Source organism: Delphinus delphis, chromosome 13, assembly GCF_949987515.2.
Source record: "Delphinus delphis chromosome 13, mDelDel1.2, whole genome shotgun sequence".
Classification (NCBI taxonomy): Eukaryota; Metazoa; Chordata; class Mammalia; order Artiodactyla; family Delphinidae; genus Delphinus; species Delphinus delphis.
Genome location: NC_082695.1, coordinates 1,108,826 through 1,134,638, shown reverse-complemented (window position 1 = coordinate 1,134,638; position 25,813 = coordinate 1,108,826). Strand labels below are relative to the sequence as shown.

General features: G+C 65.6%; 1 protein-coding gene across 1 annotated transcript; it reads left to right on the top strand.

The window, feature by feature from the left end:
• The first annotated feature begins 454 nt into the window (after positions 1-454).
• On the top strand, positions 455-22,581 carry ULK1 (unc-51 like autophagy activating kinase 1). Its single transcript, XM_060027847.1, has 28 exons — positions 455-774; positions 1,123-1,215; positions 1,296-1,337; positions 8,980-9,012; positions 9,304-9,340; positions 10,030-10,203; positions 10,286-10,359; positions 10,585-10,686; positions 11,680-11,738; positions 11,827-11,909; positions 12,279-12,329; positions 12,673-12,761; positions 13,507-13,660; positions 14,315-14,375; positions 14,579-14,668; positions 15,159-15,284; positions 15,735-15,883; positions 16,008-16,094; positions 16,516-16,784; positions 17,451-17,644; positions 17,968-18,077; positions 18,163-18,306; positions 18,658-18,851; positions 18,951-19,123; positions 19,204-19,322; positions 19,713-19,870; positions 20,631-20,766; positions 20,862-22,581. The coding sequence occupies exons 1-28, from the start codon at positions 664-666 to the stop codon at positions 20,915-20,917; spliced, it is 3,168 nt and encodes a 1,055-aa protein (XP_059883830.1). The 5' UTR covers positions 455-663; the 3' UTR covers positions 20,918-22,581.
• Positions 22,582-25,813: the final 3,232 nt, after the last annotated feature.

Below are 25,813 nucleotides of genomic sequence, written 5' to 3'. Positions count from 1 at the left end.
TCTTAGGTTTGGTGCAGTTTGGGGGACAGTTTGTAACTATCGAGCGCAATTTTAAATGCATAACCTGCAACGCAGTCGTTCCCTTTCTAGGAATTTATTCTATCCAATCTCCAGCCCTGGGGTACACAGGCCACGTCCCAGGTATTAATGGCGGCTATGGCACATGTGCGCCCCCCAGATGCGCAGACAAGGGATGTAGTGTAAGGCTGCAGCAGAACTGGTTGGAGGGCGACCGTTGGCTCATGCCCAGGCTTGCAGCTCCCCTGTCATTCCCAAGGAGGCGGGCCTGCTACTGACCCCGCCCCAACCATCTGGTCCCGCCCCAACAGGCCCCGCCCCACCGCCAGCGCCACCACCCACTGAGCGCGGCCGCCCGGCAGGCCCCGCCCCCCCCCAGCCAGGCTGGCCCCCAGGCTCCGCCCCGCCCGGCACTCTGTGCGCTTGCGCCGGCGTCTCAGGCTCCCGGGCCCGGCGGCCGCGGCTCTTTTGTCTCCGGGCCGGAGCCCGAGCTGGATCCTGAGCTAGGGTCGGAGCCCAGGTCAAGAGTGGGTTGGAGTCGGATCGCGTCCGCAGCCCGGGCTACCCGATGGGGCGCGCCCCCTGCCCACCGCCCCCGGCCCGTGCCGTCGCCTGAGCCCCGGCCTGCCTGGCCCGGCCCGCGCCATGGAGTCCGGCCGCGGCGGCCTGGAGACCGTGGGCAAGTTCGAGTTCTCGCGCAAGGACCTGATTGGGCATGGCGCCTTCGCCGTGGTCTTCAAGGGGCGCCACCGCGAGGTGAGGGGCCGGCCGGCCCGGACAGAGCGCCGGCGAGGGCGGCCCCCCCGCCCCGGGGTCCCTCTCCCCATCCCCCGCTCCAGGGACCCCCCCCCCCGTCATCCCCACCGCCGGGCACCCCCATCCCCACCTCCACACCCCAGAGGCCCCCTCATCCTGCCGGGAACCCCACATGAACACAGCCGGGCGCCCCTCGTCTCACCCCACAGCCCCGGGACCCCACGTCCCCCTCACATGCACTCCTGACCCCCTCATCTCCAGGGACCTGCTGGGCGCTTGGCCTGGGCAAGGCCTTCAAGGCGTTCCCGGGTTCCCCGCCCCTGAGGGACACCCGCGCTTGGTTTTCAGAAACACGACCTGGAGGTCGCTGTCAAGTGCATTAACAAGAAGAACCTGGCCAAGTCGCAGACTCTCCTGGGGAAGGAGATCAAGATCCTCAAGGTGAGCTGGCCTCAGCAGCAGGGGGAGCGGGTGATGGGCGAGGGCGCTCCGCTCACAGGAAACCTGGCTTTCTGTCCTAGGAATTGAAACATGAAAACATCGTGGCGTTGTATGACTTCCAGGTAAGGCTGCCGGCGCCGTCTTGGTGGGGACGGGCTGTGCTCCCCTCCGCCCCCGCCCCCACCGGCCCCAGTACAGCCTCAGGCCCCGCTGACTTAAGTCCCAGTCCAGCCAAGTGCTGGAGACCCTGGCCAGGAGTGGACTCTTCCAGGCTAGCGTCTCGTACTGGGGGAAGGAGCTGGGCACCCCCATGTGTGGATGGGCGTCAGAGGCCTGCTGGGACCTTGGAGACCCCACCCTCAGCCCAGTTCTTGGGCCTGGGTTTCTTCTGGGCGTGTTGGGAGAGCTCCCACCTTCCCCCGCCACCTGAGTGCCAGGGGCGCCAGCGCAGCTCCACCGAGGGAGGTCTGGCTACAGCGTGGCCCTCGGGGGTGTCTGGCCCAGCGGCCGCGACGGTGAGTCCTGTCCCCAGCGCAGGCTCAGGGCAGCCCTGCCGGCCTGGACCACCTGTCTGGGCCAGCGGATTGTTTGTTGACATTACCCCAGCGGCCTGGCATTGGCCACTGTCTCCCTGTGTCAGACTGGGGGAGGGGCGGGGCTAAGGGAGATTCCTTCTTGCCGGCAGCTGGGGCCAGCCACCCGGGCAGGAGGGAGGCGGGTGCCCGGCTGATGAGGCCATCTCAGGCCTAGCTGGCCCAGAAGACCGCGGCCTGTTTCCCCCAGTGACCCCGGGCCCCCAGGCCTGGCGGTGGGGGGGGCCCGGCCTCGGCCCAGGTCTGGGACCCTGGAGACCCAGTTTGGGGACCAGGAACCTGAGGCAGCAGATCTGAGGGCCAAAGTGCTGACTAATGGTTTTGAAACCTGTTTACTGAGGCCACGGGACCAGCCCCTGGCTGAGGGGAAGTTCCCAGCCTGGCTGTCTGTGTTTTGGTGGCCTCCTCCCTCCTTCCCTGTCCTCTCCCTCCCGCTTCAGAGCGGGGCTGCGGCCTTGGGGGCTGTGGCATGACATGAGGTGACTTGGGGAGGACCCAGGTCCAATGTGACAGCGACAGGAAGTGCCTGGAAGCTGTGTTCTGGGGCCAAGAGGGCGGCCCCCTTCCCCCTCCTCCTCTCCCACCCTTCCCTGTCCCCTGCCCCCGCCTCTGCGCGCCCTCCTTCCCATCCTGGCTGGGCCACACACCTGGTTGTGGGCAGTGCCACTTCCTCCAGGGCTTGCAGTGCTGTGGCTTCCCTTGTGCAGAGGAAGTGCTTAAGGCCAGCCAGCCTCTCCCTTGCAGGCCCCCCCCGCGGGGGCCCTGTGCTCTCAGCCTTTGGGGTGTGGGGTGGCTCCCCAAGTCCTTACACACTTGTCTGAGACACACATGGGACCCAGGAAATCATGGCTTTTAAAAACAGTTAATGATTTGGCTTAAAAAAAAAAAATGAAGAAACAGTACAAAAGGGACGTGGAAAAAGGTGACCCTACCATCCCTGGCCCAATGAGCCCCATCTCCCCCAGAAGGTCTCTCTGGGGACAGTGACACATCCTCACGTACCTCTTTGCTGCCACACCATCTACAGTTCTACTGTGGCATTTTTCACTTAAGTGTGTGTCTTTGAGAAGGTCTGTGTCACTCCACATTAACTCAGTCCATATGTGAGAAGTGACACCCCTCTCCTCCCAAGAAAGTTATCCCCCATTCTTTCTGCAGGGTTCAGAGTCCAGACTCTGAAGCGAGGTGACCTAGTTCCAGTCCTGGCTCTGCCACTTAAACGAGCTGTGTGTCCTGGAACAAGTGTCTTAATCCGTCTGTGCGTCCATGTCTTTCTCTGTAAAACAGAGTCTGGAGTTGTTTGGTTGAAACTGGTCCTAGTAAGCACTGTGTGTGCTGGCGTCGCTACGACTGTGACTGTGGTGTTACTTGCAGCTGTGTGGCGTTCCGTGGCCCTATATTCCACAGTTGACCTCACCTGTCCCCCACTGGTGGGACATGGGGTTATTCTGGGATTCTGACATGTCAGCAGTGTGGCGGCGACTCTCCTGGGTTCACCTTTGCCATGACTGTGTGTCCACAGGGTGGATTCCTAGAAATAAGAGGATGTGTATTTTAGTTTGGAACAGTTGCCAGATCGTGGTCCATAGAGGATGGACCGTGCGCACAGCAGTGCTGCTGGCAGGAGCGCCTGTCTCCCCACATCCTTGCCAGGAGGTCGGTTATCAGACTTCCATCTTGGCCTGCCTGAGAGGTGGAAAATGACATCTCTTATGGTTCTGTTGTTCACTTTGGGGGGAGGCTCAGCATCGCTCTGTGTGCACGTGAACACCAGGAATGCCTCCTACCCAGGGATGTGCTCCTGTGGGTCTTGTGATTACCGAGGTTGGACGGCACTGTGGTTAACAGCATGGGCCCTGCGCCCTCCTGCCTTTCTGAGCCCAACTCACCCATTTACTTACCTGTGTGACCTTGGGCAGGTTACTCAGCCTCCTGGTGCCTCAGTGTTACCCAGAAAATGGGAGATGATAACAGTACATCTATGTCGTACGGTGGTTGTGATGACAGCTTGAGTCTATGTATGTTAAGTGTTTAGATCTGTACTTGTTAGTAAGTGCTATATAAATATTGGTTGGTGGGAACTCTTTATATATTAAGGAAAGCCCTTCCATGATAGGTTGCAAATATTCCTCCTCAGGTTGCTTCTTGTCTGTTGAGGTGGTTTTGTTTTGTGGCCATACGGAACAGTGACCGTTGTCAGGCTGCTGTGCATGCGTGGGGGAGGCCTCTGGGGTGGTGCTCTGCTCTGTGGCCCACAGACATGTGGGCAGGCAGCGGGAGCCCCTGGCCTTTCCTTTCCTTGAGGGGCAGACGGCTGGCTCTGGGTCTTGCCCTCGCCTGCTGGGCGGTGGTTGGGTGTGCTCTTTCTGGGGAGAGTGGCCATCACAGGGGTCAGGGGACATCCCTGCCCAGCGTGCGCCCTGGGACGGGGGCCTTCCTGAGAGCAGCACGCCGTCCAGCTGGTTCCCACAGCTGGGTGACTCACTTCCCGGCCTGGCTGACAGAGCCACCCTTAGTGACTTTGGGTGGGTGGACACCTCAGTCAAGGGGAGAGGTCTGCCTTGCTGTGGGGTCATTCAGGACAGTGCCACCCTTTGGCCTTGCTTTTTCGTGACCCAGGCGGGCTTGGTGGGTCCGGGCAGGGACACGTCGATTCTGTGTTTTCCATTCTGGAAGTGTCCCCTGCTTCTCCCGAGTCAGGGGCAGGCCCGGAGTGTGGGAAAAAGGGGGCTGGGGAGGGCAGCTGGCCTCCCCCCGGCTCCCCGGCCCCCAGGAGCCACAGGCACACAATGGAAGCTGAAGGAGGCTCCCTGAGGAAGGGTGGGCTTCCTCCTCAGGGTGGGGCTGGGCATCCCTTCCCGTCTGGGCGCTGTCCAGGAGAGCCCAGCCTGGGGGCGGGGAGTGCCGCGGCTCCCATGGGCGGGTGGCTGTGCTCCGGCCCTGGCTGTGGCTTTTGCCTCCTTCTGGAGCCAGGACGGCCCACTCCAAGGGGTTAACTAGGCCAGTGCCCGCCCGCCCACCTGCCCACCAGCCCACCAGGCCCAGCCCAGGATCACCAGACAGAGCAGGCTCGGCCAGCCCGGGAGCTGGGATCCTCTTAAGCAAAGCACCTTAGCACCCTGTGGAGGCAGGGCGGCCTCCTGCGTGCCCGGGCGCCCGTGCCAGGCTGCTTGGAACACCTGGCCCCGACACCCGGGCCGGCCCGGTCCCCAGGGCCTGTGGGCGCGCCACTGAGAGACGGAGAGGGTGCCGCTTCATCCCGCCTTCAGGGCCTCGCCTGTCCTCTCGAGGTGTGCAGGTCAGCGTTCACGGCCCCCGTCCTTGGGGGCCGCACGCACGGTGGAGCGGCCAGGACTCTGGTGCCCGGAAGCCAGGCAGAATCACAGGGCCTGTCTGTGCCCGTTTCCTCCCCTTAAGTCGGCTGGGACGTCGATGGGACCTGCCCGCTCCTCAGGTTGCGCCGGGGGGACTGGTGGGATGGGGGTGGCCCCGCTGTGCTCCCTGCAGGCTGGAGGCCCGGTGGGCCGGCGCCTCGGCCATGTTGGTGGTTTTGCATTAAGAACATGATGGACTCCTGGGGCCAAGAGCGCGGCCAGAAGCTCCCTCATCCGCCTCCCCCAGGAGGGGAGCCCTCTGGCACGGCGGCCGCCACAGCCCCAGGAAGCAGTCCTGGTCCTTTCGAGTGTCCAGGCCGAGTCTGGACCGACCCCAAAGGAGGCGGCCTGCTGTCTGCAGTCCGCTTGGTCCCCCAGCCTGGGGGAGCTCGTGGAGACCAAATTTAGCTCAGGCGGAGGAGGGCCGAGGCGTGACCTCTCCAGGTCTCGGGTGGGCAGCAGGCTGCCAGGGGCAGCCCAGCAGTGCCACCGAGGCCGTGCTGACGGCCCCCCCGGGGAGCCTGGAGAGCCGGCTTCCTCAGGGGGGCCCAGGCACGCAGCCGTCCCGGAGACCGCCACACTGGGGGCGCTGCAGGCGTGGCCGAGGCTCGTGCCGGCCCATGGGGTTGGCGCCTCACAAGCTGATGCTGCGGGCGGGGAAGGGGCCTTCCGAAGCCAGGGCAGTGGGGGACCCCGAATCCCACGTGGTGAGGGGAGGTGGGCACGACTTCCCCGGCCTAGCCCTGCTGTGCTCTCCCCCTCAGGCCCTGAACCTCTGGGCTCTGTGCACAGTAGGGCCTGCGGGCAACACGCTCGGTCTCTGCTGGGTGACCCACGGGGTGAAGGGACAGAGATCGGGGGAGAAGAGGGGCCCCAGAGCCCCTGGTCTTTGCTCACTGAGAGCTCGCCGAGGGCACCAGGAAGGCTTCAGGGAGGTCTCAGGGGTCCAGGGTGTCAGGCAGCGGGGAGGGCTAGGAGCCCCGAGCCAGTGGGCGGCGGGCCCCGTGGGGTGGCCCCGCGGGAAGGAGGGCGTCTGGCCTGGTGTTTGGAAGCGCCCCCGGCTGGAGCGGGTTTCGGGGTCCTGTGCGGGGGTCCCGTGGGTTCCTGGGCACAAAGGGCAGTGTGCTGTCGCTGATGCACAGGCACCTCCTTTCTGGGGCAGGAGGTCGTGGGGTCCAGGCTGCGCAGGACTCACCTCCCAGCTGGCAGGCCCCTTGTCCCACCCAGCCACGGTTCTGCCAGCCCTGGGTGGCTGCCGGGGACCCTCGGGGGCGTGGAGGCTGCACCTGTCTCCTGTCCTTGTCATCCGGCCCTGCCCGTCCTGGCTCGGTCGGTCATCGGAGGCTTTCCTGGGGAGCAGGGGTCCTGTCGGGAGGACAGCCGAGAGCTGGGGGTGCCTGGGCCCCGCCCTGCGCTGCCCCTCTAGCGGTGTGGCACCTCTGGGCCACTCAAGACAAGGCTGCTCCCTGGCGGGTGAATTCGGGAGCCTGTTAAGCATGTCCCCAGAGGTGGCCGTGGTCAGGGTGACGGCAGGTGAGGGAACAGGTGGCCTGGGTGTCACGGGGAGTGGCTGTTCCATCTCCTGGGTTAGTTCTGGGTCCTCATCTCTGGCCCCTCGGCCCGGGAGCCTCCGGCTCTGCACCCGGCTCTCAGAGCCTCCCTCTGTTGGGATCTCCCTCCTCCTGGTACCCCTCTGTCCCCATTGCCAACCCCGCTGGGGTTGGTCGCAGTCGTGGGTGCGGCGTGACCGGGGACTTTCTCCCTGCATTATCTCTCCCCACAGCTGGCCTGGGAGGGCGGGGCCTGCGTGCTGGGCTGAGGCAGCTCCCACCTCTCTCCTGGGTGGGGGGGGGCGGGGGTGGGAGGGAGGGCCTGCTTTGGTGGGCGGAGCCCGCCCCCTCCCAGAGGAGCCCGGCTGGGCACTTGGGAAGGCTTCTGCATCCCTGCGGACACGCCGCTGAGTGAGGGCCTGGGGAAGCAGGGTGGGGCACGCGGCCCAGCCAGCCCCCGGAGCTGTCAGTGTCCACCTCTCAGCCCTGCTCCCCGGGGCGTCCCTGTCCCGGACGCACAGCCCCTCTGTTGGGGGAGCTCTGGAGGCATGGGGGCTTCTCTTTTGTTTTGGATATAAATGTATCTTTTTTATTTACCTTTTTTGGCTGTGTTGGGTCTTCACTGCCGCACGCGGGCTTCTCACTGTGGTGGCTTCTCTTGTTGCGGAGCACGGGCTCTAGGCGTGCAGGCTTCGGAGGTAGCTGTGGCGCGTGGGCTCAGCCGTTGTGGCTCACGGGCTCAGTTGCTCTGTGGCATGTGGGATCTTCCCGGACCAGGGCTTGAACCCGTGTCCCCTGCATTGGCAGGTGGATTCTCAACCACTGCGCCACCAGGGCAGTCCCGTAGGGGTCTTCTCTTGTTTCAGGGGGCTGATATTTACACCTGGGGTGTCACCCAGTGGCTTTGTGTTCTACTGGTGTGGGTCTGAGCCCAGGCCCAACCTCCTGGGGGTAGGGTGACTGATCAGGGGTCCTCTGTCCTGCCAGGTCGGGGTGGTGGCCCGTTGCTGGGGATCAAGTCTGTCTGGGCCTCGGGTGCCCTCCCCCAAAGGCCGCTGAGAAATGACCCTCCTGCAGCCACCTCCCTCCTCCACCCAGGCTTCCCTCGGGGCTCCCCGCATGCCTTGAGAGCTCCGGGGCCAGCGCACGCACTTGCCCCCTTGCCCCTGGGGGTTAGAAGCTGGAGCTGCCCGTGAGCAGCGGGTGGGGAATGGGGACTCGGTGCGTTCTGGGCGGCGGGGAGGGGCTGTTCCCGGTCCGCAGGGCCCAGCAGTGTACTGGTGCTGAAGGGGCTTGGGGACTTGCTCCTGGCTGGCAGGGCCCCTCCGTTAGGGAAGACCCCGCCTGGGAAGGAGGGGAGGGGACTGTGCAGGAGAGCAGAGCGGTCAGGACCCCGCCTGCCTGGCTGACTTGGCTTCGCTGGGCTCAGTTTCCTCATCTGTGACCTGGGGATCTCAGGGGCCCCTCCTAGACGGACGCCAGGGCCGTGAGTGCGGGAAGGCGTCTGTGCGCTGGCCTGAGCAACGGGCTCCGCAGTCTTGCTGTCGTGGACCGAGCTGTGGATGCTGGTGGCAGCCCGAGGCCATGGGTGGCCAAGGGCTGAGCCGGAAGCTGGCCGGCAGTGGGCTGGCGGCGCCAACCTATAATGCTGCCGGCATCTTTGGTTCCAGAGCCAGGAGCAGTTTCCGCGGCCTGAGAGTCAGGCCCTCACACCCTCGCTGTGTCCCTTCTTGGGGGCCTGAGTCCCCCACTAAGTGCTTCTACGTGGCCAGGACTCAGCACTCATAGAAGAGCAAGCGGAGCCCTGTCAGAACCTCCGGGCCAGGGCTGACCCTGACCCTGATGGAGACCTGGGCTGCTGAGGGCTGCCCCCGGGAGGCGGGGTCCTTGCTCCACCCCTGACACCTCTCCTGGGTCCTCAGCCCCTTCCCCAGACTTGACAGATGGAGTGATCTGATTGGCTGCTTCTCTGGTCACTCAAGCCCACTTGGCTCTCAGACCTCCTCATCTCCTGGCCACTAACGAACTGGCTAAGCCCTGGCATGACAGGCCCCAGGGCTGCCCGGCCAGCCAGTGTCCACGCTCAGTGGCCTCTCCTGCCTGAGCCCAGGCAGTGTGTCGCGGGCAGCTGCAGGTGCCGGGTGCCTGGGTCACGCTGGGGCCAAGCCAGTCTTCCCAGACAGCTGCCAGACTGGGGGGCAGGGCGTGCCGCTGCCCACCTCTCACTGCCTCTTCTGTGTCCTGCAGGAAATGGCCAATTCCGTCTACCTGGTCATGGAGGTGAGTCCTGGAGGCCAGCTGTGAGGACGGGGAGGCTGGGCCCTCTCGGCTCTCAGGCCCCTTGTCACCTTGCGGTGAGAAGTTGTTTTCATGTCCGTGGGCTTCGGGCCGCCTCACCGGCGAGCACCCCCATTGACCTCCTCAAGCATGGATTGCGGGGGACGCCTGCCCAGGCTGGAGACGGCACCGAGTGCCCAGGGAGCAGCGCCCAGGGGTGGGGTGGTGGGAGACCCGGGCCCAGCGGGCGGGGTGCCCTGGCCGCTGACCGAGGCGTGTGGCGGTCTCTTGCAGTACTGTAATGGCGGCGATCTGGCCGATTACCTGCACAGTGAGTGGACACCTGCGGCGGGACGGGCTGCCCGCGAGGCTCACCTGACCCGTTCTGAGAGGGGGCCTGGCCTGAACGAGCTCTCCTGGGCCTGATGGTGATGGCGGAGGCTCCCATCCCCCTGGCGCCTGCTGGGAAAGATGCAAGGGGGAGCGGAGCCCCGCTGGGGACACGTGCTGTGTCAGAGCCACGAGGGATGGCTTCTCAGGGCAGACGTGGTCTGCAAGGTCACTCTTGAGCGGGGCCCCGTGCGGCCCGCTGTGGATGTGGTGCCCGGCAGGGTCCCAGTCGCCGGTCGGCTGCTCTGCGGGGGCCAGACCTGTCCTGGGCCCCAGTGGGGTCCGGCTCTCCTCAGGGGGCGGGCCTTCGCAGGGTCCTGGCGCGGGTGGGGGACCACCGTTGAGGCCGGGCCTAGGGCTCATCGCACAGCCGCTGGCCGTGGTGCATGCCCTGGGCAGCGGGTAGAGGGAGCTGCTGAGAAGCGGCCCTCAGCTGAGAAGGGGCGGGGTGTGCTGGGCAGCACCGCGGGGCTCGCAGGCTGGGAGCGGACACGGGGCAGCTCAGGGTCAGACGGCGTGGCCGACGGGCCTGGAGGCCGCAGGGAGGGGCGCGGGAGCCATGCGGGGCGGGAGGCCGCTGGCCCGGGGCGCCCGGGCGAGCTGCGCCCCACGGAGCCCGTCTCCCCTCAGCCATGCGGACGCTGAGCGAGGACACCATCCGGCTCTTCCTGCAGCAGATCGCCGGTGCCGTGCGGCTACTGCACAGCAAGGGCATCATCCACCGGGACCTGAAGCCCCAGAACCTCCTGCTGTCCAACCCTGGTGGGCGCCGTGCCACCCCCAGCAACATCCGGGTCAAGATCGGTGAGGTGGCGGCCGGGGCCCGGGGAGACCGGCGGCCCCCGGGGGCCGCGGCCACCCCTCTCACGCCTCTCCTTGCCTGCAGCCGACTTCGGCTTTGCCCGGTACCTGCAGAGCAACATGATGGCGGCCACGCTCTGCGGCTCCCCCATGTACATGGTAGGTGGCCTGTTGGAAGGGGGGTCCGCGGTGGGGTTCCCTCCCGTGTCCATCCTGTGGCCTCACTTCGGGTGGCAGCCGTCGTGGCTGTGCCATTTCCCGCCACATCTGTGGCGTTCGGCTGGCGTGTGATATGATTGGCTGGCACCTGGCTGGAGCCAGACTTTGCGCAGCGCGCGCTCAGCGTCCATCCTTGCCGTCGCGCCGACGCACTGTACCCCGCAGGCCCCCGAGGTCATCATGTCCCAGCACTACGACGGGAAGGCGGACCTGTGGAGCATCGGCACCATCGTGTACCAGTGCCTGACAGGGAAGGCGCCCTTCCAGGTGAGGCCCCGGCAGGGGGTGTGGCACGCTCAGCCCTGCAGCCTCCCCTTGCCGGCATGCCGTGGCCGCCCAGCTCCCCCCTGTGCAGTCACTTCAGGGCCGAGGCCGGAGCCTCCACTGGCTCTGGGGCGTACCTGTGCGTGTCCACATGTGTGTCTGAACCAAGTTTCGTGGCCTCCCTCCTGCCCATTCCAGGGCTGGCGTGACCCACCAGATTGGTACGAGGACCCCAAGCTCTGGGGTACACCCTGCATTTGGAAGGCAGTGGCCTGCCGTGTGCTGGACCCCAAAGGGTCCAGGGCCCCGAGCCCGTGTCGCAGGCCCTTGCGTCCCGTGCTGGCCTCGTGGGCTGACCCGGCAGCTCTCCGCTGTCGCCAGCTTGCCCCAAAGCGCCCTCTGCCTGCCCGGTGACCTAGGCTGCCCCCATCCCCGCTCCCCGTACCTCCCTGCCTGCCGTTTCCTGCACGTGAGCAAGCGACTAGCGGAGGGCCGTCCCCCGCTGGCATGCTGGCCTTGGGAAGGCAGGGGCTGTCTTGCTCTCGGCTGCACCCCCCGAGCCTTGAACAGTGCCTGGCACACAGCAGTGCTGAGCGCGTGACACGTGAACAGGCGTGTGGGCGGGGCCCACTTGGGGGGCGAGCTTGTTCTGGGGCCCTTTGCTGGGGTGGGGTGCACGGACCACATTTTAATTTTAAGAAGCACATGACCGGTCACACCAGATACCCAGGATGCACCCGCACCAGGTGGGAAGGGGGCCCAGCCAGCATCCTTGCTCTGGGCCCCCCTGGCCCCCCTGTGTGGTCCCCGTGGTTCCACAGCCTGGCGGGGGGGGAGGGGGCCCCCTTCCTTGGAAGCATGCGAGGGCGCTCAGTGTTTGGACAGACAGGCTGGCCGTGCTGGACCAGGGGCCTCTCGGGAGACAGAGGCTCTGAGCGGCTGGTGGCTGAGAGCAGCAGGGATACTCACGCCTGGCCCCCTGGCCCTCACTTCCAGGCCAGCAGCCCCCAGGACCTCCGCCTCTTCTATGAGAAGAACAAGACGCTGGTCCCCCCGTGAGTGCCCCTCCCGCCAGACACAGACACCCTGCCCCCCCCGCCCCCGGGCAGGCTGCCCTGTCAACGTCGTGCCCTGTGCCCCCAGCATCCCCCGGGAGACCTCGGCCCCGCTGAGACAGCTGCTCCTGTCTCTGCTTCAGCGCAACCACAGAGACCGCATGGACTTCGGTGAGCACCCCCTGGTGGCCCGCCACCTCGCCCGACAGGCCTGGGGGGTCAGGGCCCTCGGGCTTGCGCCCCTGCCCCCCACGTCCTGCACACCCCACTCCCAGGGGCCCTGTGGCGGCAGTGAGTGGCTTTTCCCGGGGCCCGCAGCTCCTTTCCCAGCAGCGGAGATAAATCCCCGGTTTTGCAATGGGCAGCACTGCTGGGAAAACCATGGGCAGGGTGGCTGGATCCGGGCCTGGGCCGCGCTGGGGGCACCAGCTGGGACTCTGCCTCCCTCCGTTGCTGGAGTGCGGCAGCGGGGACAGGGCCCCGGGGACGGTGGGGCCTGGCCTCACCCCTCCTGAGCCCGGGCCCATCGCTCTCCTGCAGATGAGTTTTTCCATCACCCCTTCCTTGACTCCAGTGCCGCTGTGAAGAAGTGTGAGTCCCCTGAGGGTCTCGGCACTCCCGTGCCCCCCCCTTCTCCCTGTGGGCTGCCAGCCCCACCCCGGGAGGTTGGGGGCTACCAGCTCCTCAGCCCTCCTCCAGCCTGTGGTCCCCAGGGGCCCCAGAGGCCAGGGGGTGGGCTCGAGCTCAGCTGACTTGGTGCAGTGGGATTGGAGAGGTGAGGGCAGGCCCTCGCACAGGTCCCCTCCTGGTCCCTGGGTTCCTCTGGGGCGGGGCGGGTCCCGAGCCGGCAGCTGTGCTCGGCGTGGGGTTGACATGGGCAGGGTGGGAGCGGAGCATCCCATGCTGACGGGTGCTGATCCGCGCCCTCTGCCAGCCCCGCCCGTGCCCGTGCCCTCGTACCCAAGCTCGGGGTCCGGCAGCAGCTCCAGCAGCAGCTCCACCTCACACCTGGCCTCCCCACCGGTGAGTCACGCGCAGGGCGGCGGGCGGCGGGCTCCTGTCGCCTCGGCTTCGGGGCGTGCGGGCGTCCGCAGGAACCTCGTCGGGCTCCCGCCCCGCCCCAGCTCGCGCCTTCTGCTGTGTCGTCTGGTCTCATCACACCAGACTCAGAAACGTTCTGCTTGTGAATGTGGCGGAGTTAGAAGCGGGTGGAGGCCTGTTTCAGGGTCCCTGTGTCCCGTCGGTCTCTTCAGCACCGTGTCAGCTCCGCGCCTGCATGTGCACGGGCGCGCGGGTGGCCACGGGTGGGGGCCCCGTGTCCTGGGAGCCCACCCGCCCCGCAGCCCACGTCCCCAGCACAGGGCTGGGGTGAGGTCTGCCGAGGTTGTGCTCGGGGGCGGGGGCACTGGGGCTTGAACCTCCCTTGGGCCGTCTGTCTGTCCGTCCGTCTTGCCAGGCGGGGGCCAGGGCCAGGCTCGCTCACGCCCGAAGGTGGACCTTCCAGACGCCCCACCTCCCGAGCGCTGTGCAGGGCCACGGGGGGCAGGGGGGGAGTCGCTTGACATAGGGCCTCTGGAGCCTTTGGGGGCCAAGCGGTTCCTCGTGCTGGGCAGCAGGGGGCTCCGTGAGGTGACCGCTCCTGTGGGGAGGTCACCGGAGAAGCAGCGGCCTGGGGGAGGAGAACGTGCAGAGCCTCTGCCTCGTCCCCATGGTCCCCTTCACCCAGGCCCTGGGGCCGGGTCTCAGCGGCCTCCCCTCTGACCCCCAGTCCCTGGGGGAGATGCAGCAGCAGCTCCAGAAGACCCTGACCTCCCCGGCCGAGGCCGCCGGCTTCCTGCAGGGCTCCCGGGACTCGGGCGGCAGCAGCAAGGACTCGTCCTGTGACACTGATGACTTCGTCATGGTCCCGGCCCAGTTTCCAGGTCAGGGGGCCACCAGGCAGGGGTGGGCAGGGAGATCGCTGCAGACATGCCAGACGGAACCCCTAAGAAGGGGCTTCTGGAAGTTTCTACCCCAGATCAGCCTGGCCAGAGAGTCAGAGCTGAGTCCTGCCTGCCGCGGAGCGTCCGGGGCGCCTGCTCCGAGTGAGGAGCTGCTGCCCCCGCCCACCCCGCAGAGCCCTGTTCTCGGGCCCTCAGTTCCCCTCGCGACCCCGGCTGCTGGTACTTCCCTCACGGCCTTGGCCGCCCTGAGACTCCCGGGCCGGGGCCGCGTGGGAGCGGGCCCAGGTGTCCGACGGGCCACCCTGAGCCTGTCGGCTTGGCTTCGCAGGGGAGGAGAGGCCCTGTACCCAGCCACCGGCAGCTCAAGGAGGGCAGCGGGAAGGTGGGGACCCAGCGGTCCTGGAGGAGGAGTGAGGCCCAGATTGGGAGGTGTGGACACCCAGCCTGGGGTTCGCTGAAGGCTGGCGTGTGGGGAGGGTACCAGCGTCTCCGAGTGCCGTGAGGTCCAGACAGGCAAAGGGGGGTGTCAGCGCGAGCGACAGGAGCGGGGACGGGAGAGTGCTGGGCTCGCCGTGGCCTGGGCCCGCCCAGGAAGAGGTGCCTGGGCCAGCCTCACCCGTGTCCCATCCACAGGTGACCTGGTGGCCGAGGCGGTCGGTGCCAAGCCGCCACCGGACAGCCTGATGTGCAGCGGGTAAGCCCCCAGCCCGAGACCCGCCGGCTCTGCGGGGAGGGCGACGCCTGCTCTCAGGCTGTCCCCTGACCTGCCTGGGCCAGACAGTTTGGGAAGTGCCGAGTCTGCTGTGCCCAGTGCAGGACGGAGTCCCAAGGAGGGGCCAGGGTCTGCGCTGGTTTGGCCTGAATGTGAGGCCCTGCCGTCCGCCCTGTCCCCGCCAGGAGCTCGCTGGCGGCCTCTGCTGGCCTGGAGAGCCGCGGCCGGACCCCGTCTCCTTCCCCGCCCTGCAGCAGCTCCCTCAGCCCCTCAGGGTAAGCGGGGCCCGGGGCACAGGCAGCATCACAGCGCCCCAGCCCCAGTCGTATCCTGCAGGAAGCGGTTGTGTCCAGAGGCCCTGCCTTCATTCAGCCCCGGCAGGGTGCCAGGGCCCCTTGGGTGGTCCGGCAGAAGGAAGGGATTGTGGTGGAAGGGATGCAGGGTGGGCTTGGGGCCCAGGGGTGGTTACCGGAACCATCAGAGACCAGTGTCGTCGCTCCCTCCGCCCCTCCCGAGCTTGTGGGGCGAAGCGGGCAGTGGCTCCCAGTGCCAGCAGGAGCTGGCCCAACCTCGCTACTGGCTGGTCCCAGCCAGAAGCCACCTGGTGCAGAGAGTGGGGGGCATGGGGTACCAGGGAAGCAGTGCTGGCCGTGTGCAGAAACAAGGAAGCAGGTGGCCCGGAGTGGCCTCTGCCCCGGGATGTTAGGGCCTGGGGTTCAGCCCAGCGCCCCAGCCGCGGTGACCCCAACCTCTCTCCCCACACAGCCGGGCCGGGGCATCCTCCAGCAGCAGGTGCGGGGCCTCGGCCCCCATCCCAGTCCCCACTCAGGTGCATAACTACCAGCGCATTGAGCAGAGCCTTCAGTCGCCCACCCAGTACCAGGCGGCGCGGTGAGTGCACGGGCCCCCCATGGCCAGGCACATCCTAGAGGACTGTAGTGGGGGCCCCACGCAGCCCACTTGCATGGTGCGGGGCCGTCTCACGCGCACGGCTGTGCAGGCTGCACACTGCGCGACCGTCAGCGCCACCGCCCTGTGGGCACACTGGCACTCAAGCTGTACCGTGACGGCTTTCCGGTAGATGTCAGTGAAGTGTCTTGTGTCCACAAAACTGACTTCGATTTTTGTAAGTTTCGGAAGAGGAGAGGGCACCTTTTTTTGTAATTCACAGAAACCCCTGTGGGTTGGGGGCTGCCCTGGCAGGGACTGGCGGCTCCCACCGGGTTGGGGCTGCTGGTGAGGCCCGTTACTTGAACGGAGGGGGACAGACACGTGGCATGCTGGTGGCCCTGGCCGGGCGTGGCTGGGGCCCTCACACCCTGTGCCTGCTTGCGTCCGCAGGTCCTCTGCCATCCGCAGGTCAGGCAGCACCAGCCCGCTGGGCTTTCCACGGGCCAGCCTGTCACCCCCGTCTCACGCCGAGCACGGAGCTGCCCTGTCCAGGAAGTTCTCCCTGGGTGGGGGCCGGCCCTACACGCCGTCTCCCCAGGGTAAGCCTGCACGCCACTGGTGGACCCAGCCTCGGAGCTGGGACTGGGAGTCTCCACGCGGGGGGCGGGGGAGGGACTCACTCTCTGTCCCACATTGACCTTGGCAACCCCTCTTGCCCCCAAGTCGGAACCATCCCCGAGCGGCCAGGCTGGAGCGGGGTGCCCTCCCCCCAAGCAGCCGAGATGCGGGGTGGCAGGTCCCCTCGTCCAGGTAGGTGCAGCTCCGGCCCAGTGGGTGTGCAGGTGGAGCTGGGGAGGGGCGGAGGAGCTGGGCTGACCTCCCTGGGCTGGTCTGTCGCTCCTTGGGATAGTGGCCGTTTTCCTGGTTCACAACCGTCATTTCTTACGCGTTAAAAGAAGGCAGGAAACTCTGTGAGACTATTTAAACAAGCTTAAGCCTTCAGCTTATGGAGGCCCACTGTGGGGCTCAGATCCCACCCCGACCCTGCCATGCTGTGTGACCTCACGCAGGTGTCTCAGCTCCTCTGTGCCTGTTTCCTCAGGTGCGCAGTGGAGTGTAGGGAATCCTGAGCAGGCGTGGGGGTCTCTGTACACTGTCCTGGTTGGTCGTGTGGGCAGGTCCAGGCAGTCCTCGGGACAGCTGTGATTGGGCCCGTCCTGTCCCGCCCTAGGCTCCTCCGCACCTGAGCACTCTCCCCACAGCGCCGGGCTGGGCTGCCGCCTGCACAGTGCCCCGAACCTGTCCGACCTGCGTGTGGTGCGTCCCAAGCTGCCCAAGCCCCCCACGGACCCGCTGGGCGTGGCGTTCGGCCACCCGCAAGCCAGCCCCCCGCAGCCCTCCCATGGGCTGCAGTCCTGCCGGCCCCTGCGCGGCTCGCCCAAGCTGCCCGACTTCCTGCAGCGGAACCCCCTGCCCCCTATTCTGGGCTCCCCGACCAAGGTAACAGGGCCGCGGGCCTCCAGGGGGGTGGGTGGGAGTGGCTCTGTATGTGCTCAGGCCGCCGGGCTTTGTGTCTGGCGGGATTCCCACAGGACCTGAGGGGCCCCGGAAGCCAGAGGCAGGGCTGGTGTGCTCCAGCATAGCAGCGCCTGCCCTCTGTGCTGAGACCTCTTGCACTGGCTGGTGGCTGGATCCGTGTCTCCCCGTTCACGTGTGGGGTGGCCACGTCCCCGTGACGAAGACTGGCTCCCAAAGCCAAAACACCTGCGCTCTGGCCCTTGACCGGCAGCGCCCCGACCCTGGCCCAGCATCCAGAGCCCCGGAGAACCCAGGCTGCCACCGCGGGCACACTACTTAGCTCATCGCTTGCCTCAGTCTTCCTGTCTGTGAAACGGGGCCAGAACCTGCAGCTACCTCGTGGTGTCTCTGTGTGGGCATAGGTGCACACGTGCATGGCCTGTGTTGGACGCGTGCGTCTGCGTGTGTCACTGTCCTCCAGCACAGGGTGGAGTCAGCCTTCACACCTTTCCTGTGAAGACCTGGGTCGTGGAAGTTTGGGGTTTTGCGGCATGGGGCCCTGCAGGCTCAGACCAGCGCTGCTGACCCCGTTGAGATGTTAATGTCACCGTGGCGGGTCGTTCTCAGCACTTAACCTGCCCCTCCTAGGCCGTGCCCGCGTTCGACTTCACCAAGACCCCCAGCTCCCAGAACTTGCTGACTCTCCTGGCCCGGCAGGGCGTGGTGATGACGCCGCCTCGGAACCGGACGCTGCCCGACCTCTCCGAGGCGGGGCCCTTCCAGGGGCAGCAGCTGGGCCCCGGCCTGCGGCCCACCGAGGACGCCAAGGGCTCCTTTGGCAGGTGAGTGGGTGGGGACTCCCCCGACGTGGCCTGCGGGAGGAGAGGCCCAGCCCTGCCTGCTGTCTGCGGGCACCTCACTCCCTCTTCAACCCCTTCTGAGCCTCAGTTTGTGCGTCTGTTCAATGGGTGGCAGTAACTGCCCGGGGTGGGTGGGAGGACCGGGTGGCCAGCACAGTCGGGACGGGCTGGGCATGCTGACCAGGCTGCGGGGCCCCCAGACCCTGCCTCGGGGGGCCGGCCCTGGGCAGCGGGTGGCCTGGTGCCTGGGTCTCTGGATCCCCTGGGTGGCGCAGGGCCCGTGTTCACCACCCTTCACCCTGCAGGTCCCTCAGCGCCGGCCGCCTCACGGATCTGCTCCTTAAGGCTGCCTTTGGGACGCAGGCCCCTGACTCAGGCAGCGTGGACAGCCTGCAGGAAAAGCCCATGGAGACCGGTGCGTGGGGTCCGCCAGAGAGCATTCTGGGGAGTGGGGGCGCCCGCGGCGGGAAGACCCTGAGCCCCTCCTCTTGCCCTCTCAGGGCCGTCTGCTGGCTTCGGAGGGAACCTGCACCCGGGAGCCCGTGCGGGGGGCGCCGGCAGCCCTTCCCCCGTGGTGTTCACGGTGGGCTCGCCCCCCGGCGGGACCACGCCGCCCCAGGGCCCCCGTGCCACCGTGTTCTCAGGTGAGGACCATTGCTGGCCTCGCGGCTGCGGCGGATCAGCGGCCCACACCGTCCGTCGGGAAGCGGGAGGGGCCCTCGCTGTAGAGTCAGGAGCTGAGCCAGGCGCTACTCTCACGCGAGGCCCTGGGAGGGTCCTCCTTGGAGGCTCGGGGGCACGGCTCCCACAGCCAGGCCCCTGAAGCCCCGGCCCTGGACTCCGGGGTGCCCCTGCAGTGGGCGGGGGCCCGGGAGGGGTGAGGCCTCCGCTGGGGCGCCTGCTCGCAGAGGGGCAGGAGTGGAGCGGGTGGGGACCGGCTCTGTGTCAGAGTGGCGGAGGCCTGATGGGGAGGGCGGCCGGCCCTCTCCCCACAGGGGGCCCCTCCAGCCCCCTCGGCTCGGCAGGCTCCTCCTCCGCCCGTCACCTGGCGCCCGGGGCCTACGGCGAGGCCCCCCTCGAGGTACCCGCCCCCGGCCACTGCCGCAGCTTTGCCGACCCCGTTGCCGCCAACCTGGAGGGGGCTGTGACCTTCGAGGCCCCCGACCTGCCCGAGGAGACCCTCATGGAGGTGAGGGCCGGGCGGGGGCAGGCGCCTGGCCCAGCGTGGCGTCCGGGCAGGGCTGGTGGCGGTGCCGAGGAGCGTCCCTCAGTGGCCCCGTCTCCCCAGCAAGAGCACACGGAGATCCTGCACAGCCTGCGCTTCACGCTCGACTTTGTCCAGCACGTCCTGGAGATCGCGGCCCTGAAGGGCAGTGCCAGCGAGGCGGCCGGGGGGCCCGAGTACCAGCTGCAGGAGAGCGTGGTGGCTGACCAGATCAGCCTGCTGAGCCGCGAGTGGAGGTGCGTGTGCCCAGCGGGGCCCCGCGGGGAGGCAGCGGGGGTGCGGCCTCCGCCCCTGACGCGTCCTTGCCGCCCTCCAGCTTCGCGGAGCAGCTGGTGCTCTACCTGAAGGCGGCCGAGCTCCTCTCCTCGGGCCTGCAGACCGCCATCGACCAGATCCGGGCCGGCAAGCTCTGCCTGTCGTCCACCGTGAAGCAGGGTGAGGGCAGCCTTGGCCGGTGGCGGCGGCGGCAGCGGCAGCAGCAGCAGCGTTCGGGGCATGAGACCCTGAGGGAGTCGGGGAGGGAGGGATAGCCATCTCTGGGAGAAGGTCAGCGAGGAAGAGGTGACGAGGGAGGCCTTCCTGAGGAGGTTCCCTGGTGCAGGCCCAGCCCGGGGAGGGATAGTGGGGGTGGGGGGCAGGTGCAAAGGCCCTGCGGCAGGGCCCCCATGGGCCTGGGGCGGGAAGGCGCAGCGTGAGTTGCTGAGCAGAGCACCTAGGAGGTGGGGTCGGACAGCGCCCCGGGGACGGAGTGAGGGGCTTTTGCCCGCTGGTCGCGTGGGTTCCCTTGCTGGGGGCCGGCCTGAGCTGCCGGGGCGCCTCCCACAGTGGTGCGGAAGCTGAACGAGCTGTACAAAACGAGTGTGGTGTCCTGCCAAGGCCTGAGCCTGCGGCTGCAGCGCTTCTTCCTAGACAAGCAGCGGCTCCTAGACCGCATCCAGAGCGTCGCCGCCGAGAAGCTCATCTTTAGCCACGCGGTGCAGACGGTACGCCGGGCGGGGCCACGTGGGGCCGGGCGGGGAGAGCGGGCTGAGGGGCCGGCAGGGGCGGGTTGACGGCCACAGCTCCGCCGGATTTCAGGGGCATCACTCCCGGGGTGGGAAGTTCCACTACGCTGTCCCCTCAGCCAGCAAATGTCACCCGGGCCCCTCCAGCCCTGGTGGGGAGCCGGGAGCTCACCTGGGCTTCCGCCTCGCTGTGAGGCTCCACGGCCCAGACGTGTCCCTCCCTGAAACTCACGTTCCTTACCTGGAAAATGGGGAACCTGGTTTTCAAGGCTCTTAGCAGGTGAGTTGGTTCCTTCTTCTCTAGAGGGAACCAACGCAGGCAGCCCAGCTGGGAGCTGTGGCGTGAAGGCAGGAGGGGCTGGGAGGGGCCCTGCCCAGTGCTCTGCGTCTGTCGCTTTGGGGTCCTTGTGCCCAAAAAGCGCTGCTTCTGAGGCAGTGCCTGTTTTCGAGAAAATTCACTCGTGCAGTAAAAACACAGCCCGAAGAGACGTTCGGGAACAGTCGGCCTCCTCGTCCCCGAGCTCCCCTCCCCCAGGGGTGACCATCACTGACATGACCGGGACCGAGGGAGTGCTCTGCCCGGTGCGGGTGGCCGGTCGCCTGCCCTGTAACCCCGGCTGCCTGCGCGTGACCCGGCGGCGCCCACAGCGTGCTGCCCCGTGGCTCGTGCGGCCGTCAGCCCTGGGTCCCCCGTCTCTGTGGAAGGCAGCTGGGCCCAGCCTCCGCCCTCACCCGGCAGGTGCAGTCGGCCGCCCTGGACGAGATGTTCCACCGCCGGGAGGACTGTGTCCAGCGCTACCACAAGGCCCTGCTGCTCATGGAGGGACTGCAGCACATCCTCTCGGACCAGGCAGACGTGGAGAACATCGCCAAGTGTCAGTGTCCGCTGGGCCCCTGGGAGCGGGGGCGGGAGGGGGCAGCCGCTGCCCGCTCACCGTGGTGCCCGCCCCCCCTCCCTCCCTCGCTCCAGGCAAGCTGTGCATCGAGCGGAGACTCTCGGCCCTGCTGACCGGCATCTGTGCCTGACCTCCTGGAGGCCCGGCCCACGGTGCCCAAGGGGCCTGGACCTTTACTGCCGATCCATGGGGTGGGGAGCAGCTGGCCGGACTCGAAGGGACAAGCCCACGGCCGTGACACCACTCGCTGGTGCTGGGGAAAGGACCGTGGCTCCCCACCCAGCGTCCGGAGCCAGGCCTCAGGCTGCGTCTCTGTCTCCTGGGCTCCGCGGCCGTGGACTTCAGGGCGCTGGAGGCCCCGCACAGAACCTCGACGTAGGCCAGTCCCCTGGCCTGGCTGACGGGCAGAACTCCCCGCCCAGCCGGCGATCTGAACTGCTCTCCCGGCTGCCTCGATGGCAGGTGGGGATGCGTGGGCAGCCCCCGCCCCGCCCAGACCCCAGGGCTGTCTCGCTGAGGACAAGCAGAGGCCCTGAGACCGTGATGCCCACTCAAGCCAAAGCCGCCAGGCCTGCCCAGCGGATCCACCCAGCAAAAGGTGTGTCCTCCTGGCTCCCACCCCTCCCTCCCCCGAGACCACCACCCAGCTTTGTGATCACCCAGCACTTTATGCAGGCGGACTGGACCCGGCTGTTGCACCACCAGGCACGTGTGCACACCCGTAATCACGCGTCCGTGTGCAGACAGCTCCACGAGCGCGTGTGCTGTGCCTGCGCCCGGGTTGCTCTCGAGGCGAAGCCGCCGTCTTATTTAAATGTTCTTTTAGGGACGGACAGTACGAAGCACCGAGCTTCCAAAACCCAGCACAGACGCTGTTGCCGTCTTTCACACTTAACTCCTAAGATGTGTCTTATCTTCTGCAGCTCTTTTTCATTTTTCTTTGTTTTTAAAAGAAGAAAACTCGTATGAGTTGACGTTTTGTTCCTAAAGGACGGGGGCAGGATCGGGGCAGCCTCGGCAGCGATGCTGAGACCCCGGGGGCCGGTGGCGCTGGGCGCGTGTGGTCTGCGCATGGCCGTCCGCCCTCCCGCCTGTAGGGCGGCCCTACCCCTGCCCTTGCTCCCTGCCTGAAGACCGCGGACAGCTGAGGACTCCTTTTGTGCGTAAACCTACCTGTCCAGCTCTCACAGGAGGTTTTGATGTCAAGCCCTCTGTCCCCTCACCAGGTCCTGGCTGCCGTGGGGGGTCAGCGAGGAGGCCACCTTCCAGGCTCGGGGGGGTCCCTTTTCTGGTCTGCCCGGCTCTGCCTAGCTCCTCTCGAACGTGTCCTCAAGGATGCAGAGGGAGCCGCCCCAGCCCAGCACCCCCGGTGCCGAGGTTTCACCACAGGCCCAGGCAAGGACCCCATGCGTTTCTCTCTTGCGATACTTGAAATCTTGCCTCTGTGCTTGGACCCAGAAGAAGAGCAGCCCTGGGACTCGTTTCTGTCTCCTCACCGGTGGCTTGAGCTTCTCCTCCTGCGCAGAAAATGTCCGTATTTATTGCTTTACGGTTGGCTGGAACCGGGGCCTCTGGGGGGCGGCGCTGTGGGAGGGGCCCCTTGGGCTCTGTCCGCGGGTGACCTCCGGGCTGTGGGGTGAGCGCCGCCCACCCAGCCTGTCCTCCACAGCACAGCTCTCCACCCTTGGTCTACCTTACAAGACGTTTGTGTCACCCGCCCCCACCCCCACCCCCACCCCTTGCGTTAAGTTGTGTAACATCAATTTAAGGAAATAAACCTCTGGAGTTGTTGGGCTGCTGTTACTGATGGTTTGTCACAGCCTACCCTTCTCCCGTCACCTCCTTTCTCGGACTACACGCCCCGCCCCCCCATGTCCTGCAGCAGCAGCTGGAGTTTGGAGGTCAGGTTCGGGGCAAGGCTGGGAGCTCAGTCCTCCAGGGGTTCACCGGGTGCCAGACCTTGACAGCAGCCGCGTCACTTCCGTCCCCACCCACGGCGCAGGAGGGCCCCCCGCTCCGCCTCTGGGTGGGTGTGAGAGGCTGTGGTTTTGGTGTGCGCGCCCCCGACGGCTAGTGACCTCAAGTATCTCTCCATGTGTCTGTCAGCAATTTCTAGGTCATTTTTGGGGAATATCCATTCATGTCCTTTGCCCGTTTTTGAATCGGATGCTTTCTCTTTTTGTTGTTGAGTGCTAAGGTTTCCATATTTTAGACTACGTGTTGTTTTTTATTTATCTGTTTTTAAGGTTTTTTTTTTTATAAATTTATTTATTTTTATTTTTCTGGCTGCATCGGGTCTTCGTTGCTGTGCGCGGGCTTTCTCTAGTTGCGGCGAGCAGGGGCTACTCTTCATTGCGGTGCGCGGGCTTCTCATTGCGGTGGCTTCTCTTGTGGAGCACAGGCTCTAGGCTCGCAGGGTCAGTAGTTGTGGCACGTGTGCTCAGTACTTGTGGCTTGCGGGCTCTAGACCACAGGCTCAGTAGTTGTGGCTCACGGGCTCTAGAGCGCACGCTCAGTAGTTGTGGCACACGGGCTTAGTTGCTCCGTGGCGTGTGGGATCTTCCCGGACCAGGGCTCAAACCTGTGTCCCCTGCATTGGCAGGCGGATTCTCAACCACTGCGCCACCAGGGAAGCCCTACATATTGTTTTAATAGGCTAAAAGTATCTCATTAAGTTACCAGAAAGGCTAACCGCAATGTGAAACGAAAGTTCGCGGAGGGGTAGTGATAGAGGAAGTGGAAGGTGGGGCCTCAAAAGGCTAGGTCCCAGCAGGGCTGCTCCAGTCTGGCTTCCTGGAGTGCGTGCTCCAGGCTCTGCAGACAGGAAGGGCCGTGCCTGGTGGAGATGCAGCCCCTTCCGCTCTGTGGGGCTCCCGGTATGTTGCACAAAGAAATGCCGAAAGAGGATTAAGACAACCGTGGCATTTTGTTGTCAAATTAATAGACTTCATTTCTTACAGTAGTTTTAGGTTTACAGAAAAATTGTGCAGAAAGTACAGAGAGTTCCCAAATACTCCCTCTCCCCCTGCCACCCACTTTACTTCTCCTGTTAACACCTTGCATGGGTGGGATTCATCTGTTACAACTGATAAACCTACACTGACACGTCAGCATCACCCAGAGTCCATGTTTACGTTGTGATTCGCTCTTGGTGCCCGTGCTGTGGGTTTGGACGCACACATGATGACCTGTACCATTTCAGTGTCATGCAGAGTCGTTCCACTGCCCTGAATATCCTCTGTGCTCTGTGTTCCCTCCCCTGACTTTAACCCCTGTCCCTTTACTGTCTCCATAGCTTCGCCTCTTCCACGATGCTGGAATCACACAGTGTAGCCTTTTCAGGTTGACTTCTTCTGGGTGTTTCCATGGCTCGATGGCTCATTTCTTTTCAATGCTGAATGATACTCCCCTGTCTGGGGGTACTGAGTTTATGTATCCATTTTCCTACTGAAGGATATCCTCTTGCTCCCCAGTCTTGGTATTCATGGGTAGCGCTGCTGTAAACACCCTGTGTAGGAGCCTGACAGTAAGGAGGGCCCAGGAGGGCTGGCTGGGCCGGGGGTGCAGCGGGCACACGGGAGGGACCGGCTCCCCGCTTCCTGCGGGGCTCACGTTGCCCTGCGCGCTCCTGGCACGCTCACAGGGGGCCTTTGGCCAGGAGGTCCGGCTCAGGTGCCTGCCCCACTTCTAACTGCCCCCTGGGCACCTGTCCCAGCCTCACAGGCCTCAGTTTGTTCTCCGTAGATCAGAGTCCGGCTTGGTGCCACCATGGCCAGTTTGCAGGGAGGCCCCTCGGTGGTCTTTTCCTCTCATTCTCTCACCTGACACAGGACCTCAGAGCATGGCCCCAAGCTTCCACCCTCCCCACCTGCTGGCCCGCGGCACAGCCTGGGGTCTTGGGCCTGCCCCGGAGACTGCCCTCACCCGGCTTGGGTTTCTGTTCAAGCACCGGGAGCTTCCTGGTTCACACGGGCAGGGGGAGATGGACTGCTTCCCGGGGCACAACCTGAAGTCCCATCACCCAGTCTCAACTGCCTTCCTTGGCGGCTCTAGTTCCAGCCTCACAGTTGCCCAGGTCGTGCGCTTACACGGATGGTTCAGCCTGGGCCCCGTGTCCACCTCCATGTGCCAGAGCGGGTCCAGGCCTCCAGAGCTGCAGAGGCCGGGGGCGGGGAAGGAGTGTCCCCCGACAAAGGAGTCTCTATGGTAAGGGGTGCTCTGTGATGGTAGGTACTGTGTGACGGGGTGCTCTGGGTGAAGGTAGGTGCTCTGTTGTGGGGTGCTCTGTGTGAAGGTGGGTGCTCTGCGTGAAGGTGCCCCGATGCTTCCTAAGACTGCTCAGCCACCTGAGTTCCCCAGACCACATGTGACCTTGACCTTTCCTCATGCCTGGAGCCCTGGGGCAGCTCTTCCTCCCTTCCTCAGAGGGGTGGGCTGTCCTGGGGGATCGTTTAGCACGGGTGAGCTGTGCCCTTCCGCCTGCCTGAGCTCTTTTCCACTAGGCCTGACTTTTCCGACTAGGAGTCCGAGTAGAATTTGGTCCAGGAGAGGATCCACGTCAGCAGCCGCTGCTCCACTTTGTTTCTCGTGGATTCGCTCGTTCTGCACATTTCACGTACAGGTGACCTGTGAGCAACGTGGTGGTTCGGGGCCCAGACCCCCCCCCACACGCAGTCGAAAATCCACAGATAACTTGACAGCTGGCTCTCCATGTCCGTGGTTACGCATCCGTGGATTCAGCCACTGGCAGACCTACTAGTCCTGCACTTCGTATTTAGTGAAACAAGTTCTGTATAGGTGGAGCCGTGCGTTCAACCCTGCGCTGCTCAAGGGTCAGCTGTGCATGGAATCATACACGCACGACGTGGCCTTCTGCGCCTGGCTTCTCCACTGAATGTGTTTTCAAGGTTCACCCCCAGCCGTAGCATGCGTCAGTACTTCTGAGTCGTTTTCACATAGTGTTTAACACTTGATCACACACACTCTTGCTGTTGGTCTGTCATTGTCTGTCCCCACTAGAGTGGAA

What these genes read in the sequence shown, in the direction of transcription:
- ULK1 (XM_060027847.1), top strand. Translation starts at nt 664, where the DNA reads ATGGAGTCCGGCCGCGGCGGCCTGGAGACCGTGGGCAAGTTCGAGTTC. An exon ending in CAGAGACCGCATGGACTTCG is followed by an intron (nt 11,910 to 12,278) that starts GTGAGCACCCCC and finishes GCTCTCCTGCAG; the next exon opens with ATGAGTTTTTCCATCACCCC. An exon ending in CACACCTGGCCTCCCCACCG is followed by an intron (nt 12,762 to 13,506) that starts GTGAGTCACGCG and finishes TCTGACCCCCAG; the next exon opens with TCCCTGGGGGAGATGCAGCA.